This window comes from Felis catus, chromosome B4 (assembly GCF_018350175.1).
Source record: "Felis catus isolate Fca126 chromosome B4, F.catus_Fca126_mat1.0, whole genome shotgun sequence".
Lineage (NCBI taxonomy): Eukaryota > Metazoa > Chordata > Mammalia > Carnivora > Felidae > Felis > Felis catus.
Genome location: NC_058374.1, coordinates 133,553,282 through 133,572,067, shown reverse-complemented (window position 1 = coordinate 133,572,067; position 18,786 = coordinate 133,553,282). Strand labels below are relative to the sequence as shown.

The following is an 18,786-nucleotide window of genomic DNA, read 5'->3' as shown; positions in this document are numbered from 1 at the left end:
AACTAGAACTGGTTGCCTTAGGAACAACTTGGTAAACGTCCCTGGTTCTCCTCATGGCCCATGAATCCTTTGGCAAACTGGTTAAAGAAAAACGCTTGTGGCACAAAGATCTGACCCCTGTCCTCTCAATGCTCACAAGCTCCTTGCAATGATGTCACCATCTGCCTTGTCCTAAAGCTACATGTCTCATCCTGTCTCTGTGTGACCGGAAGCTCCTTGAGAACATGGCCAGTACAAGAGGTGTGCTTCCATTTATGCTGCCCTCGCTATTCAACTTCCATTGTATTCCATAAGAAATAAATGCCCATTTCTTTTATAAAAGGGAACCTGGTGGAAAAGTGCAAGCCAAAGGGAAACGAACAGGTCATACTTGTACCTGAAGTGCTATGAACGTTGGTAAAGGAGTTGTCAGAGGCACTGTAGGGCCAGGCACCAGGTGAAGGCAGCGAGGTGTTGAGGGAAGAATTAGACCCTTTTGGGGACACAGGAGGAACAAGATGGAAATCTTGAGACAGATGTCAGTATAACCAGTGCAACCTTAGGTATTTTATTTACCCTTCCATGGAAGATTAAAATATATCTTAAACAAACAAACAAACTGAAAAGCTACATATTTTTATGTTTTTTGGTTAAATTATAGATTAGCAGGTGCCAATGAAGCCACAGATTGACAAATATGAAATGCCGGGTTTTGAATGAACACCGAGGATACCTCGCTCATTTACCTGTGGTGTTATCCCGCAGAAGTTGGTGGTCAGTATCTACAATGGGAGATGTGGCTGTACCCCCCAGCACACTTCCTGGGGTGACATAGGGGTCAGATTCAGGGTCAATGTTTTGGATACCTTTCCATGGCACTCCTGGTTGGAATTCTGAAACAAGGAGAACCAATATTAGAGGTAGGAGGATGTTCAAAAAAAAATGTTAAAATCAAGTTAGTTTTTGATACAAGAAATAGATCTGTGAAAGAATACTGAATCTATTTTATTGCAAACATTTATCGTAAAATTAAAAATCACACTCTCAACCCCAACATATACTGTGCTAGCAGCACTTCTGTGTTACCAAGCTTGTCGACCTTCTCGGTGTCTCTGGGGCTGTGAGCCAGAGCTCATTAGTGCCTAGCCTGGTCACTTCTCTTCCTACTTCAAGGGCAGTTCGGCCCGAGAGCAGTGAAACCGGGAGTAAGTAACCTGGTGCTGATGAGAACTGTCCAGGTATCTGGGACACAAACCGGGAGAAAATCTGTGTTGGAAGTAAGTGACTTCTCCCATTTATCTCACTGGAAATTGGCTCAGATGAACAAAAGAAAATACACTATAAATGACCATGACCTCGTGGAACATCTAGGGAGAAAGAGCAGGAATAATTTGGCTTATAGTGAGAAAGCACAGAATATGTATAAGTGCTTATAATTATTTTTATTAATATTTTTAACGTTTATTTATTTTTGAGAGAGAGAGAGAGAGAGACTGACCAAGCACGAGCAGGGGAGGGGAAAGAAAGAGGGAGACACAGAATCCAAAGCAGGCTCCAGGTTCTGAGCTGTCAGCACAGAGCCCGACGTGGGGCTCGAACCCACAAACTGCAAGATCATGACCTGAGCCGAAGTCGGACGCTTAACGGACTGAGCCACCCAGGTGCTCCTATAATTTTTTTTGCTGGTTAATTTAAATCATATTTAAAGTTGTTGGATGGGATTAACAAACTTTTGTTTTCCCAATCATGATGGAGAGCAATATAGTAGAATATACAAATAATATGCATTATATGAGCCTTCTTTGGTGGAATGGAACTGCACATATTCATACCACAAATATTCCAGTACAGAAAGAGGTTTAGATAGACATATACCAATTTTTAATTTTTGATTTACTAAATTAAAATTTTTTCTACAATGAAAACAGATTACTTAAATTATGATAAAAACAGAGGGGAAAAAGTAACAAAATAGTCTCATTGTATCACTACTGCATATCTGGAACCTAACTGATGATAAATACTTGCTTAATGAATAAACGGGTCAATTAAATGGACACTTCAGAAGAACCCGTGTTATGGGGCATCCTGTGCATGGATGAATCCCAAGTCTAGCTCCTGCATCACCTTCTTTGATCCCAGATTCCACTCCTCTGACTTCTTTCAGCTTATCTATATCTGTACAATATTTAGCACAGTTACTTGCGTTATAGGTGACCAGTGTCCACACCTTATCTTCCTGACTGAACTCTATGGAGCAGAGACCCCATCTAATGTGAATTTACTATCTTCCCACAACATAGCACATACCTTCCTTTTATCAGACGATAATTACTGAATGAAAAAATAAAGTAAGTGCCTGAGTAACTGGCAAAAGCAATCTGTTCAGAGCCTGAAATTAAGAACTGAAGACAAACGATACACAGAAAAAAACATTTCCTGGACAATACCTGGAGGCCAACTGGCATTGCTGGATTTACTTCCGATTTTATTTGTTGGTGGAGATTTGGCAGGTAACCAGCTATCACCAGCAGGACCCGTATGGCCACCCAGTGTGTCACTCGGGATGATATCAAACTGGTTGTATGGTGACCCTCCTCGAGTCTTACCAGGGGCCACTATAGCGCCTGAGGAGAGAGAGGAAATTGATTCACACCCAGCAAAAACAGTGTTCTGACTATGCGGTTAAAAAACAGTTCTGGAACAAGAGGTTGCCCTGGAGAGCCAGTATATAATCCATAAGTAGGATGGCTAGGAACAGTTCATTTCACCTTTCTGAGCTTCTCGGGTTCTCATTAAAGCACACTTATTCTTCAATTTTCCTTTCAGTTTTAAAATTCCACGGGCTTAAGAAATTAACGAAACTCTGACCACCTACAAATCATACCATTATCCCCAGTTTCTATACTGATGACTCAAGAATCAGAAATAGGAAAAACACTACACAAGCTGCAGTGCGTAAGAAGCGTTTTCACTACACTTGTCCTGACACATTCACCCAAGTTCTTTGGAGCTGGTCAGACCTAGGTTAGCTAGAAGAAGCCGTGTAAATGGAGGGAGTTCACTGGAGAGAAAAGCATATGCGCTTGCTTTGAATTCCAAAGCAATGAGATGGAACCCCCGCCCAGGGTCTCTGCCAGCACAAGGTCAGCAGGGGACTCTGCAGCTCGGACACCCACGGCCCCACACACTAAGAACAGCCGATCCTTTGTAACTGCTTTCTTGAGAGCATTTCAGCAGTTCCGTCTGTGCCCTTTTTATGCATCTTATATGCTATGAGGCAGGAAAAAAACCTTAAAAGCTTCAAATTCCCTTAACCTAACAAAAAATGAGCTTCACTTTAAATAAAATTCTTGGCCACCCTATTTATTTCTCAAATGAATTTCACATGCTGCACCATGTCACTTGATCTACCCTTAGGATGCTGTTTATAAACAGATAAAATTATTTCCAGGATGATGTATTAACATATTTGTATAAATATTGACTAAAATAATCTGCTTGGTTTGGCCCGGCAGGAGTATTATCAAAACCACCTTCCAAGCTCAGCAAAGAAGTCATTTGCTTTTCTGGAGCCACTGACAGAAATCTGACTCAAGGGCACATTATAGTGAATAGTAGAAAATGAAGAGCTCGATTTCCTTGGGGATTGCTAAGGAAATGGGGAAAACATTATCTACAAGCTCTGAAAAGGCAGGTGGATATTTTAGCCTCAAGATATCCTCTCACATGGCCCTTGTATTTATTATCATGCACCTATCATGTCTTTGGGGACAAAGGGACCTGATGAATCATCAGCCTAAGGAAGCAGGGTAAGTCCCCAAAGCTGCAGATGCTGGGTTTGAATTATTCAGTCTAGAGACAGATTTTATAGTTTCAATAAATCATTCTTGATTTCATGGCATGAAATCAAATGATAATGCTTAGAGATAGCAGGGAAGAGCTCCATGGGGCCACTTTACCACCTCTGGGGCAGACACATTAAATAGTGGTTTACAAAGGAACCCTGAAAGTTTTCAGACTGATGGGGCTGAGGCCTGCCAGGGAACAGCGGCAAGACCAGCCCAACACCTGTTAATACTTGCCTCTCAAGGCTACAGGTGAGTCCAGGTGAATTACTGTCAAATGAAATAAACACTGAATGAAACAAAGGCTGAAGGAAGGTTCTAAGTCCTTTTATTTGTTTTACAGGGAAATGGAGAAGTGCTTCCAGAGAACGATAGAGATGAAAGGACCCACAATTCACAACCAAAGCCCATGATGCCCTTAGCTGCTGCCTTGCGGACGCCGTAATTCACGGAGAACAAGAGAGTTTTGGGGAAAGTTCAAATTTCATGTACTCTTCTCCTGATCATCTTTTGGAGATTAAAGGTTCAAATAATCAACATGATATGTATTTGTTGTGATTTCTTAAACCTCAAAAAAATGGGTTCTGTTCTCTCAGCCAATATATTAGGGTTTTATCCTAATGGGTACTCAAGTTCACTGCTACTACTCTTAATCCCGTTACAGGTGGGAAATTTTGCATCCCTTAATTACAACTAGCATTTTAACTTTTTCATAATTTGAAATACACGCAGCCCCAATCTTCCTCTCATAGGTGATCACAGGATTTGGGGGAAAAAAAAAATCAAGAGACAAAAAGCTAAAGATTTCAGCTTTAAAATAATTTGTAAGGATATATTACAAGGCCTGCTAAGGGCTGAACACTTCCAACTCATAAAGCTTTGCTCACTCTTACCATTTTTGTGCATATTGGCTTCCTGTGTGGCTACAGAGGGCAGTCCCTCCATCATGGAGGTCCACTGTTTAAAGCGAGACTCTGTTCCAGCCTCCTTCCCACCAACCATGCCATAGTCCATGCCGCCAGAGCTGAAGCCTAAAACAGAGAATCACATTTTACATCTTTCTATAAATTTCTAGCATCAGTAATCAAAAGATCTGAGGTAGAACCCATGAATAGCTTCCTTTGTCATTTAAAGACTAATTCACAAGAAGTTTCTTCACTGAGAAACAGATTTTGGGGTATCTGGGTGGCTCAGTCAGTTGAGCATTCAACTTGTCTCAGGTCATGATCTCACAGTTTGTAGCTTCAAGCCCCACATCAGGCTTTGCACGGATAGCACGGAACCTGCTTTGGATTCTGCGTCTTCCCATCTCTCTCTGCCCTTCCCCCACTCTCTCTGTCTCTCTCATTAAAAAAAAGAAAAAGATTTTGATTCAAAATGTTCGTCATGGCTCTTGCTTACCAAAACCAAAACCAAAACCAAAACAATAACTCTTTGTTAAGGTATGAAAATGTGTATGAATGCCATCTAATTAAGGCCATCTCAGTGCACCTGTGTCTTTACTCATTTAGCTAACACTTGCACCAGGCAGATTCGTCAACTCGAACAGCAATCTCCATACAACAAACTAATACGGTATAACAATAGTCACGAGGTGTGGTGAGGCTGTCTGGGGGAGGAAAGGCTTTGCAGGAGGGACATTTGATTTAGGGCCTATGGCAGGTATAGAAGCCAAGGATACTAAGTACAAAGCTTTGATCGAAGACAATCAGGTGACATCAGGGAATGATGAGGAGTTCGGTGTCACTCGGATGCTCAGTAGAGGAAGTGAGCAGGGTGGCAGGAGATGGGAGAGAAACGAGGAGTTGTATTGTGTAGGGTCTTTATGTATTAGGCCAAGGATTTGGGGACTTTTTTCTCCAAGACATAAAGAAGAAATATTTCTCCAAGAAATAAAGAAGGTTTTTAACAAGTGAGAGAAAGAGATAACTAAGTTTGTATTTTAGAAAAAGAACTGGCTGTGTAAGAATGGCGTACATGGAGGCCAAGGCAGAATCTAAGAGATCGATTTGAAAGAAATCTTTATGCAGTGATGAAGCCTCCACAGCTCAAACTGGCAGTGACAGGTTCAGAGTTTACTTTGCCACGAGCTCCACGAAAGCCTCCGGTGTCAGGCTTCTGGTGGGAGTGTGGGTGGGTAACGTCTTCCCACTGCACAGGGCTGGACAGCTGAGGTCCAGCATGAGAGGGTTGCTGATGGGGTCTCACGGGTCCCACCACCCACTGTGGGTCAGAACGTATTTCACATGAAAATAAAATAACACTGAAATAAATGAAACAGAGGAGGGGAAGAACGATGGGTAACCATAGTAAAAATGAGGATGGACCACGGGAGTGTGGAGAGCCACCCTGTGTAAAATGCTCGGGTGATCGCAGGAGTCAAAAGCTCATCTACTCTTAGTCAAGATGTGTCATTCTGGCCAGGCCAGACTCCGTGCTATACCCACTTGACTCTGCAACCACCTGATGGTGCCTCAATTGCTCTGAAGTTCCACTCATCCAAACCCCATGAGGGCCCAGGTCACGTTTTCCCCCTATGCTTCTCTGAGTTGTCAGAGACAGTTTTAAAAAGGCAGAGTGAATCAAGCTCAAATAATTCCGAGCACCTTGTCCTATGTACAAAGCGTTGCTATTAATGTAAAGAACACTGTTCATTCCCATTGCTTGTAAGCGACTTTACTAGTCCGTGTGATTACGTGGAGGGTGTGGGCAGGGAGCAGAAGTTCCGGAGGAAGCTGGAAATATTCCAAATTAAATGTTTTTTTAAAAGAAGAGTGTATGGTATTTTCTTTTTTTCCTGCGTAGCCGGGATGAGACGAGACTGGAGGAACAAGGGTTTTTTTCTGACAGAAGCTTCAATGGCCTAAGTGGGCCGTTCCTTGGGCAAGTAACACTCTACCTTCGACAGAGGAAACCAGCCCAGGGTGCTTGGATTCCAGGCTAAGCAAAAGCTTGGTTCTAATCATGGAGGAAGAGCTTTTGAGAGTAACCCAGGATTCGGGTGAAGATCAGAAAGAAGGACATGAGGATTAATAAGAAGATAAAGAACTATTCCTTCCGTATTACTTTTCTTTTTTTTTTTTTTAATTTTAATGCTTATTTATTTTTGAGACAGAGAGAGACAGAGCATGAACAGGGGAGGGGCAGAGAGAGAGGGAGACACAGAATCCGAAACAGGCTCCAGGCTCTGAGCGGTCAGCACAGAGCCCGACGCGGGGCTCAAACTCATGGACTGTGAGATCATGACCTGAGCCAAAGTCGGATGCTTAACCGACCGAGCCACCCAGGCGCCCCTCCGTATTACTTTTCTTTAAAGTTGCTCTGAAATTTCTTTAGAGCTCACAGTGAATAACATTAATTTCAGCTACTTAGAGTTCTTTTGTGACGCACAAAGTGTAGAAAATTAGTAGGAGTTCTCCACCTTAGGAAGAGGGGATAGTTTGAGCAGTTCCATCTGAACCTCAAGTAAAGTGGGCATCTTCCTCATTAGAACCTTGGGGATCAAACACCACGAAAACATGGCAGCATGACAACTGAATCACAAAGTTTGGTAAGCAAACACACAGAGGGGTGTGAAGAGAACAGGAGCGAAAACTGCCTTGAGTGAGAAGTTCATTCTCCAACCCCAAAACCAGGAGAGGAAGAGTCAATGTAAGGTTGTACGTAATTCTGTGTCTGCCTTCCATGTCCTGTAGTAACTGGCATGACTTGTAACCTCTAAGCTATTTGTTTTTTTAAAGTTTTAAAAAATGTTTATTTATTTTTGAGAGAGAGGGAGAGAGAGAGAGAACGAGCACGAGCGGGGGAGGAGCAGAGAGAGAGGGAGACACAGAATCTGAAGCAGGTTCCAGGCTCCGAGCTGTCAGCACAGAGCCCGACGCGGGGCTCAAACTCACACACCGCGAGATCATGACCTGAGCCAAAGTCGGAAGCTCGACCGACTGAGCCACCCAGGCACCACCCCCCCAAGCTATTTGTAAGCCCAGACTTTTTGTACTTGCTGTTTCATCAAAACCAAACTTCCTCAGTCCACCAAGTTGCCTCCCTGTAATTCTCCAGCTCACCAACAGAGCCCGAACTCAAATCAAACAGTCTTTTAATTCAGTTCCATGCACGCTTACAGAAAGCCTCATTTGTGCCAGGCTTTGGTAGGAGCAAAGGCATTAACAGAAATAAGACATGCCCCTTGCTCTCCCAAGGGACTCATCTCCCCAGTACATCATCCCTTTCACCTATCTTATCATTCCTACAAATCCAACCCTTGGCCTACCTTATCTGTCTTTGCCAGAATTGCTTTCTTTGCCACATACTCTAATTCCTGGTCTATATTCATCATTACATGGCTCAGTGTCACCTCCTTGAGGAAATTCTCTCAAGGTAACTTGTCCTTACCCAATCACTCCTTCACGCTCTTTGTCTGTATTAGTTCGTTTCTGCTACTTCTTTTATTATAGATTAGAAAACAAACTAGTGCTTTTATAATAATGAAAATAAAAATAAACTATAAAAGAATGTACCCAGAGTTGTCTGTTTAACACATTCTCTTTTTAAATGTTTATTTATTTTTGAGAGAGAGAGAGAGAAAGAGAGAGAGAGCACGTGAGCAGGGGAATGGCAGAGAAAGAGGGAGACAAAGGATCCAAAGCATGCTCTTTACTGTTAGTGAGGAACCTGAGGCAGGGCTCGAACTCATGAACTTGAGATCATGACCTGAGCCAAAACCAGATGCTTAACCGACTGAGCCACCCAGGTACTCCGAGATTTTTTTATTTGTAAGTGATCCCTACACCCAACATAGAGCTTGAATGTATAACTCTGAGATGATGATCTACCGACTGAGCCAGCCAGGGACCCCCAAATTTTGATAAATTTTAAACATGAAAAGTTAAATTTTATTGGAAGTACATTTTCTAATAAGACAAAGGACTTTATGTCTCAATTGGTTCAGATACCTATGAATGAGTAGGTATGAGACTGCATTCATGCTCTTCCTATCTAAAAAATTCCTACAGACAAAAAGCACCAAAAAATCTTATGTAACTAATTAGATGAGAAAGAAGGAGTCTTGTTATAACATCACTTACTTCTTTGAATTCCTGTGGAGGGGATATTCCCTTCCCTCAGCTCAATACATGGATGCTACAACAACTTTAGATAAGTCATTATCCCCAGACAATTTGGTTAAGTATGTTTTCAATTCTGCTAAAAGCAGAGAATTAGAAACCATCTATTTAAAAAAAAATGAATTAGTTAAGGGTCAGTGAAGCAGTTATTAAAGTCATTCAACTTTTTAATTTTGGGAAAATATACCAAAAGTGGCTTTATTAGGACTAAGAGACTTTTATTCTTTTTTTTTTTTAAATGTGTTTATTTTTGAGAGAGAGAGAGAGTGCAAGTTATCGAGGGGCAGAGAGAGAGGGAGAGAGAGAAAGAGTATCCCATGAGGGGCAGAGAGAGAGGGGGGCACTATCATCGCGGAGCCTAATGTGGGGCTTGAACTCCTGAAAGGTGAGATCATGACCTGAGCCGATGTCAGATGCTTAATTGACTGAGCCATCGAGGTACCCTGCTTTTAATTATTCTTGCTCCTTTTTAGTCTGCAGGTGTCTTTTTTAGTTTAATACTCGGCAGTATTGAACTGCAAATTGAACTAGGCAAATTGAAATATTACTCATTTCATTACATCTTTGCTATCTAATTTTTGAAAAAAATTTTAACCCCTCTGTATGCTTTAAATATATTTTCATCAAAATCTTAGTTATAAATTTAGTTTATTCAAGGCAGGCATTCAAAGTGGATTTACTTTCAGTCCCAAAATCTATTTTTCAATTAAAATAAAATGTCATAATATGAATTTAGGAACTTTTTTTAAGGTTTGTTTATTTATTTTGACAGAGTGAGAACACGTGTGTGAATGGGGGAAGGGTAGAGAGAATGGGAGAGAGAGAGAAAATCCCAAGCACTTGAAAATTGACCCCACAAACCATGAGATCATGACCTGAGCCAAAATCAAGATCTGGATGCTCAACTGACTGAACCACCCAGGTGCCCCTGAATTAAGGAAATTTTTTACTGTGGAAAAAACTGCAAAATGCATCTTAGAAGGCAGATTGTAACTGGCCAGATCACAGTTAACATGATAAAGACCGAATAAAAATTATCCCTTGTTAAATAAGTTATCAAATGTAAATAAACTAGTAAGTCAATGGTTTTTTTTTCTCCTTTGAATGACAGAGAGAGATAGAACACAAGCAGAGGAGGGGCAGAGAGAGAGGGAGACACGGAATCCGAAACAGGTTCTAGGCTCCGAGCTGTCAACACGGAGCCTGACACGGGGCTCGAACCCACGAACCGTGAGATCATGACCTGAGTTGAAGTTGGATACTTAACCGACTGAGCCAGGCGTCCCTCTCCTTACTTTAGATTCTAATGCATAGTTACATTTATAAGTTACTTTAAAACAGGAGTATGATAAAAAACATAACATTTCTTCAGTAAGTGTATGTACGTGTGTGCTGAACTCCGGTCCTTCAGTCATCAGGAAGTTATGCCTCCAGTACAATAATCACAAATAACACCATTAAGCTAATAAGACATTATGATATTTTCTATATATTTGAATAAATGAGAAGATATGCTGCTAAAAACTAAAAGATTCTCAGCTAACATATAATGTTACTACCCCCACCCCCAATAATTTTACTTCTTAATAAAAGACAGAAAATATTAAAGATGTTGTAACAACTGTCACTGGAACATCGTGATGTTAGGTTTTTAACAACTGACTGATTAATGAATACCCAGGCTAAAGGCAAGCACGTAAAAGGTTTATTCACAGGTTTTACCTGATAAATGGTGAAAAACATGTATTTAAGAGAGCCAGTGTCATTAACCTATGTTGCTCGAGCTATTCAAAGGTACTTTTCTTTCCAGTTAAGACATGCTGTAGGGAACAAGTACCGAGAAGAGCCATGCACATTTAAACGCGTGAAAAAGCTGCCTGGGGCTTCCACATGTTCACTTTGCTTTGTACCACTGGGCTCTACTTTGAGAACACGTACTCTTGGACAAAAGGGGATGGAAGAAACAAAGTTGCCCTGCCTTATTATCATATACAGTGTCTAAATTCACAACTGGACGCACACCAAAACACCCAGGTTCTTATGTCAAGCTTTCACCTTAACAGAAAACAAGATTAAGAAGGTGAAGACTGGAAACACAGAGTTAATGACACCTTCATTAGTCATTATAGGAGGCTTTCCCCTTGCTTGGCACCCTGGATTTCTACACCCCAGACGGGCATGACTTAGTAAGATAGGAGATGGTGTAGAGTTCTGTCTTCTGTCATGTCAAGTGACGGTACAGGCGTTAGTCATGTATGTATGTATATATGTATGTATGTAGGTATGTTTGTATGTTTTTTTTATTTTTAAAAATGTTTATTTACTTATTTTTTATATTTTTATTTATTTTTGAGACAGAGAGACAGAGCATGAGCAGGGGAGGGGCAGAGAGAGAGGGAGACAGAGAATCTGAAGCAGGCTCCAGGCTCTGAGTGGTCAGCACAGAGCCCGACACGGGGCTCGAACCCACGGACCGTGAGATCATGACCTGAGCTGAAGTCGGATGCTTAACCGACTGAGCCACCCAGGCGCCCCATGGTTATTTATTTTTGAGAGAGAGAGAGAGAGAGAGAGAGAGAGAATGAGAATGGAGGAGGGGTAGACCAGAAGGAGACACAGAATCTGAAGCAGAGTCCAGGCTCTGACAGAGCTGCCAACACAGAGCCCAATGTGGGGCTCAAACTCATGAGCAGTGAGATCATGACCTGAGCCAAAGTCAGAAGCTTAACCCACTGAGTCACCTAGGCGCCCCAAGAAAGATTATTTGAATTTAAGTCAGTTCTCAGGTATATCATTTTATTATTATTATTATTATTTTTTAAAAATGTTTATTTATTTTGAGAGAGAGAGGGTGAAGGACGGAGAGGGAGAGGGAGAGGGAGAGGGAGAGGGAGAGGGAGAGGGAGAGGGAGAGGGAGAGGGAGAGGGAGAGGGAGAGGGAGAGGGAGAGGGAGAGGGAGAGGGAGAGGGAGAGGGAGAGGGAGAGGGAGAGGGAGAGGGAGAGGGAGAGGGAGAGGGAGAGGGAGAGGGAGAGGGAGAGGGAGAGGGAGAGGGAGAGGGAGAGGGAGAGGGAGAGGGAGAGGGAGAGGGAGAGGGAGAGGGAGAGGGAGAGGGAGAGGGAGAGGGAGAGGGAGAGGGAGAGGGAGAGGGAGAGGGAGAGGGAGAGGGAGAGGGAGAGGGAGAGGGAGAGGGAGAGGGAGAAACCATCCCAGGCAGGCTCCACGCTGACAGCACAGAGCCCAGCATGGAGCTTGATCACACGAACCGAGAGATCATGACCTGAGCAGAGACCAAGAGTTGGATGCTTAACCGTGTGAGCCACCCAGGTGCCCCTTGGGCAGATCATTTTAAAGACACAGTGTAGTTGGTAGAAGCTGGAAATTAATTCCGTTAAAACTATCCAAGACCAAGGAGCGCCCGGGTGGCTCAGCTGGTTGAACGGCTGACTCTTGATTTGGGCTCAGGTCATGATCTCATGGTTCATGGGTTCGAGTCCCACGTTAGGCTCTGAGCTGACGGCATGGAGCCCGCTTGGGATTCTTCCTCTCCCGCTCTCCACCTGCCCCTCCCCTGCTCACATGTGCATGTGTGTTCACTCTCAAAATAAATAAACACTTAAAACCCCAAACCACACAACTGGAATCCAGGATCAAGATATCCTTTAAGTCTTTGCTATTCTCTGAATGAGGACAACCCAGCAGGAAGTGAGCCCCCACCTCAGTGGGCATGTCACAGAGGTAGAGCAGAGAGCAGGGCCATGTGTCAGGGTCTCTTTGTCTCCTAGGAGCACAGATTTCAGGTCTCCCCAACTTTTATTTCTGAGTTTGCACAGAACGGTACCTTCTTTATCAAAATAAAATGTAAACTGTGCCATTCTGAGAAGAAACCTGCTGTGGTGTGTGGTACCTTTTTAATTTTTAAATTTTATTTTTAAGTCACTGTTGCCTCACTGATTGGATTCTGTTTACAACATGTTCCCCGGTTCTGAAAGAGCTATGATTTGCCTGCCAACAAATTCTTGATGAATGTCAAAGGTATAACCTTACTTGTGCTAATTCTATTTAAATCGGATGAAATACTAATATCAGAAGAATTTTATCAGTTCGCCGTATAAGTTTAATTTTAGCTCCCCAGTTTTTCACGAGAAGGAAATTTTATCAGTAGAGCTAAACACCTCAACTCGGACGTATTTTAACAGGTTATAACTTCAGACACATGTATCACGCACAGCACGTACACACCCTTTAACTAGCTTTTAAAACTTCCTGGTGGTGGAACACTGGACTGCCATTCATAAATAGTGAGAGACCACTTTGGACCCAGAGAAGGTGGAGCCTAGCTCTACGATCTACTAATTGTGTGGTGAGCTCTGGGACACCGTTGAAACTCTAGGATATCATCTGTCAGGCAGGGATATGAATATTTATCTGTCTTGTGTGCTTGCTGTGAAAACAGAGGGTAAGGCAGGACCAAACCCTACCAGAGGCTCAGAACATGACTGGAAGATTATTTTTTTAAGGTGTTTTTCATTACTGAACAACTTACCAGAACCATATCCAGGTATTGGCCCTTTGGTTTGAAGGTCTGGGAGCCCCACATTCAGAGCGTTGGGTACCATGTTGTCCAGATGCGGCTTGGGCCCAACGGGATGAGAGGGCGAGTGCTTCATGCCGGGCTGCCTCTGCTGCTGCTGCTGCTGCTGCTGCTGCTGCTGCTGTTGCTGCTGGAGAGCGCTCACCATTCGAGCCAGCTGGAGGCCAGGAGGCCAGAGCGAGGGGGAAGCCGAGGGAAAATGGACACATGATAAGCCAACACCCTGAGCCTCCTAGGCAAAGACTGCGTAGGAGTCACGTTCTGCTGTCGGAGGTTAAGCAGAGATGCAGCCCTCACACAGAGCACCAGAGGGACCCTTCCAATCCCACGTACCTGCTGCTCTTGCTGCTGGCGCACAGCTTGAGAAAGCTTCCTCTGGTTCTGTAGCAACTGCTGTTGCTGCTGCTGCTGCAGGAGAAGCTGACATGCCTACAAAACAGGGAAGGAGAGAGCGGAGCAAAGCTTCCTAAGCCGGACGTACTGACACACTCGAGGGGGTTGTGCATCTAAGGGCAGGTTGTGGAATCCAGTGGCCAGGAGGGAAGTACCACCAAGTTCCTGGTCTACTGGTCACATTTACCTCCAACTGAGCGGATACATTAACCCTTAAGCACGCATAAAATGAAGCGAATCCAAATTAAAGGGAACAAAACCCTAAATAATCTTTTTTTCAGCTATAGGGGGAAAATCTGCTACTCACCAACTGAAACTGGGGAATTTGTGGAAGCTGGCTCAGCATGGCAATTTGTTGAGGAGATAACTGGGGCCCCACATTGAAAAGACCTGGATTCAGGCCACTGTTGGGAAACTGCTTGAGCATTGAGGCAGAAACCTAACAAGAAAAAAGAGGACTCTTTCAGAACTTACTAAAATAAAACTTTTTTTTTTTTCTGTAAAAAGAATCTTAATAGGTCTAAAGCAAGTGTCGATTGCTTTCCTTGAAAAATATCTGTAAAAAATCATCCGGAGAAATACACCAAAATGTTAGCGATGGTTACGACTGAGCAGTGAGATTATAAGGGCTTTTAGGGGCACCTCACTGGCTCAGTTGACAGAGCGTGTGACTCTTGATTTTGTAAGTTCGAGCCCTGCATTGGGTGTAGCGATTACTTAAAAATAAAATCTTAAAAAAAAAAAAAAGCTTTTAAATTCTTTACAATAAAAATTATGAATTCATAATCAGGAAGGCTTCTGAGAGACAAAAAAAAAGTGTTTTTCTTTTAATTTTTTAATGTTTTATTTATATTTGAGAAAGAGACAGAGAAAGACAGAGACAGAGAGAGAGAGAGAGAGAGAGCGCACGAGCGGGGCAGGGGCAGAGAAAGAGAGGGAGACACAGAATCCAAAGCAGGCTCCAGGCTCTGAGCTGTCAGCACAGAGCCTGATGCGGGGCTCGAACCCACAAACCATAGGATCATGACCTCAACCAAAGTCAGATGTTCAACTGACCGAGCCACCCACGTGCCCCTGAGACAAAAAAGTTTTAATAACAATGTGACTTTTGCTTCAGAAATTGTTCCTGTAAATGGACCGTAAAACAAAATAGATCAAACTTCATAAAGCTACTAAATAAATGCCTAAAACAAGGTATTTTTGTTATACAAATAAGAAAAATATGTTGACCTGTAAGTAAGAGACACTGGAGTTTCAATTCATGACTTCTCACACCAAACACTCAGAGTCGCAGAGCAAAAGGGCCTAGAAGGTCAAATGACCCAACTGGCTCCTTCTCCATGGTTTTCAGGAATGAGTTGGGCTGGGCTACAGGAACCTCCAGACAGAGAAAAGCCTCCCTCCCGTCTTTGGACTGCTCGTCTAAGATGTTTTCACGGGGCTGAAATGAGTTCCTTGCACTTTCATCCGCTGGGCCTACTGAATCAGCTGTTCCGTGGGTGGCAAGCAGCACACTGGTCAAGAGTCTGCTTCGAGAGGCAGACTGTACGGGCTGTCATTTCGGAGCTGTGTGACGCAGGGCAAGTTACTTACTGAGCCTTTCTGAGCCTTGTTTCCCCTCCAAAACTGAACAACAATAACTTTAGTGACGGAGGATTTTATGAGTTAATCCACATCAAAGGCTTAGAAATGCACTCTGTTCTATGCACAGGGATGGTTCCTCAAGTGTCTAGAGACAATTACAGTTTCTTGTGTCTCATCTTCAGGCTAAACATGCTCACTTCTTTCACGCGTATCTCATCCAATTTCTCAATGCAAAGCCCACAACAGAAAGCCATTTTCTAGAGTAGCTGAGGACTGAGTAGACTTGGCCATCATTAACCATTCTGTTGAAAGCCAGGCTTTCTATTAACAATGCCTGAGATCTCAGTTTCTCTGATGATCACAGCCTAACTCCCAACTCACATATTAAGCTTATTGTCAATTAAAATCTATAATATTTTAAAATAGGTGTTGCTCTCCTATGGAATATTTAAGCAGCTGGGTTGAACTGTATTAATATATGTTTTGATCTTACGACCTTATCTTTATGCACATAGCACATAGATGTTTGATAAATATCTATTAAATAAGTGAATATATTTCATTTAATTAACTAATTTTTTAAATGTTTATTTTTAAATTTATTTTGAGAGAGAGAGTATGAGAGGGGGAGAGGGGCAGGTGGAGAGAGAAAGAGAATCCCAAGCAGGCCCCATGCTGTCAGTGCAGAGCCCATGAACCGTGAGATCATGACCTGAGCTGAAATCAAGAATCAGACACTTAACCGACTGAGCCACCCAGGCACCCCACTAATTAATTTTTTAAAGATTCAACTTCTTAAAAAGTAATCTTTACACCCAATGTGGGGCTCGAACTCACAACCCAGAGACCAAGAGTTGCATGCTCCACTGACTGAGTCTGTCAGGTACCCCATGAATAGTATATTTTAGTAACAGTCACACCACCAAATTCTTTTCTACCCTATTATTCCACTTATGTTCGGTTTGTGTTTCCCTATCTGGTCACTGATGGGAATGCTGAACTTGATAGAGCGGAGGATAATCTAGTAGCCTGTCCCTAAAAACTTCTTTCCAATCTGAGGGTGATCCAGCTGGGAAAAGTCAATCATTTGCTAATTCACACGAGTGTTTTAGCATTTACATTTTTTCATCTTGTCTAAAACAAAGAGACAGCTTGTCAAATGGTTTGTCAAAATAGAGATTTCAACAATGTCATTCTTATCAAACAATATTTAAAACTAATCAATAAAATGAATTAAGACTTGTTAGCAAATTTATGATTCTTGATTTCCTATCATAGGTGCTCAAAAAGCCATGTTTTTGATAATCTAGTGTAGATTACCAAAGTCTAATCTACATTATTATTGCCTAGAATTGGTACCAGTTCATCAGTATTTAAACCACTTCCTTTACTGTTTCAAAAGTTGTTTAAAAAACTTCCCCATTCTCTTCACTTCCTTGGAGGGGAGGGGTGCCTCTTTCCTATTTCTACTCTGAGGCTCCACACAGAGGGACATCTACCTTGTTCTCTGGGCCTCCTGCCCTTTTTTCCTGGCAGCAAACCTATAGGGAGGGTTGCCCCGTTCCAATTACTACTGGCTAAGTTTGTAATTCAGTATTAGGAAGCTCACATTCTCCAGGATCTGCATTCTCAGTGGTAAAGGGGATATTTTGGCCCCACATGCCTTCCTCTTGTCTTAAAAATTCAGTATTTGTGCAAGAAAGAAGAACAGTCATTATTAAATTCCCCTTGAAGATCCCCAGCATTCCTCAAAGATCACAGAAGGGCTCTGCGATTCCTTTCACAAACTGTTTCTCTGTTGTAGGATTTAATTTGTCTCAACCCTTTTGGTTGAACGACTTTATCCTCAACAGAGACGACAAAAGCGGTGCCAATTTTATTCTCACTTAATTTAACTTAATTTTCATTTAATCATTTAAAACATACACAAGTAGTCCAAAGCAGTGACTCTTTTTCCAGTCACTGATTTGCACCAAACCGAATTCTGAAGACTCTTTCAATCTGCCTATTGTTTTGCAAGCCTCCACTTATTTTACGTTCTAATCCCCCAGCACAACTCTTACACATATCCATCCCTGCTTGCTACCCTTACTTTCCAGCTTTTGAAAATACCCCTTTAAAACCTGAGTCATCAGAAAGCTTTCATCAGAAGACCCACTGGCTGTTCCCACTGTATCTTTCTTTAGCATAAGAGAGTTCAATGAACGCTCTGACTCACCGTCTCCGCCACATTCTCAAGAATACCTGCCTACCTTTCCTTTGATGCTTTCTAGTCTAGAAACAAGTTCAAGTCTCCTGTCCAGGGCTCACCAACTCACTTTCTTCCAAGATCTCAGCCACTTTTCACCTAACCCATTAACACTATCATTTTGGGAAGTATTTTGGGTAAAAGTCACGGTTCTCCTAACTGTTCCTCTATTCTCTAAGAGATGCTGAGTGTTGCCAACCAATGAGAACATTTGTTTGATTTTCTATTTTAACGGTTGGACCCCTAGCAAATGTGAGCTCAGGGTGAGCACACCACTGTACATTGTGCCTCTGCACCAGTGTTTTTTTTTTTTTAAACATTTATTTATTATTGAGAGATGACAACATGAGCATGGCAGGGGCGGGGAGAGGGGAGACACAGAATCGGAAGCAGGCTCCTGGCTCTGAGCTGTCAGCACAGAGCCCGACGTGGGACTCGAACTCACACACCACAAGATCATGACCTGAGCTGAAGTCAGATGCTTAACCGACTGAGCCACCCAGGCGTCCCATCTCTCTGCACCAGTTTTATGGCCTGCGTGAGGGACTTGGTATTTTTTTAAATGTTTACTTTTGACAGAGAGAGAGAGAGAGAGAGAGAGAGAGAGAGAGAGAGAGAGAGAGAGACCATGAGCAGGGGAGGGGCAGAGAGAGAGGGAGACAGAATCGGAAGCAGGCTCCTGGCTCTGAGCTGTCAGCACAGAGCCCGACACGGGGCTCGAACTCACAGATGAGATCATGACCTGAGCCGAAGTCAAACACTCAACCGACTGAGCCACCCAGGTGCGCCGAGGGACTTGGTATTAAGAAAGAAAAAAAAGCCTGGGTGGCTCAGTTGGTTGAGTGTCCGACTTTGGCTAAGGTCATGATCTCATGGTTCGTGGGTTCGAGCCCCGCATCAGGCCCTGTGCTGACAGCTTAGAGCCTGGAACCTGCCTCCAATTCTGTTTCTCCCTCTCTCTCTGCCCCTCCCCCACTCGCGCTCTGTCTCCGTCTCAAAAAAAAAAAAAAAAAAAAAC

General features: G+C 42.9%; 1 protein-coding gene across 7 annotated transcripts in view; it reads right to left on the bottom strand.

Moving 5' to 3' along the window:
* TNRC6B (trinucleotide repeat containing adaptor 6B) overlaps positions 1-18,786 on the bottom strand; it is a 256,314-nt gene that overhangs the window by 19,439 nt on the left and 218,089 nt on the right. For all 7 annotated transcript variants that reach the window (XM_011284235.4, XM_023257506.2, XM_045062410.1 and 4 more), the window contains 7 exons: positions 14,244-14,375; positions 13,877-13,972; positions 13,496-13,700; positions 4,721-4,858; positions 2,430-2,606; positions 726-872; positions 377-472 (listed from right to left, as the gene is read on the bottom strand). In XM_011284235.4, the coding sequence (XP_011282537.1) occupies positions 377-472; positions 726-872; positions 2,430-2,606; positions 4,721-4,858; positions 13,496-13,700; positions 13,877-13,972; positions 14,244-14,375 (991 nt within the window). The remainder of the gene's footprint in view (positions 1-376; positions 473-725; positions 873-2,429; positions 2,607-4,720; positions 4,859-13,495; positions 13,701-13,876; positions 13,973-14,243; positions 14,376-18,786) is intronic.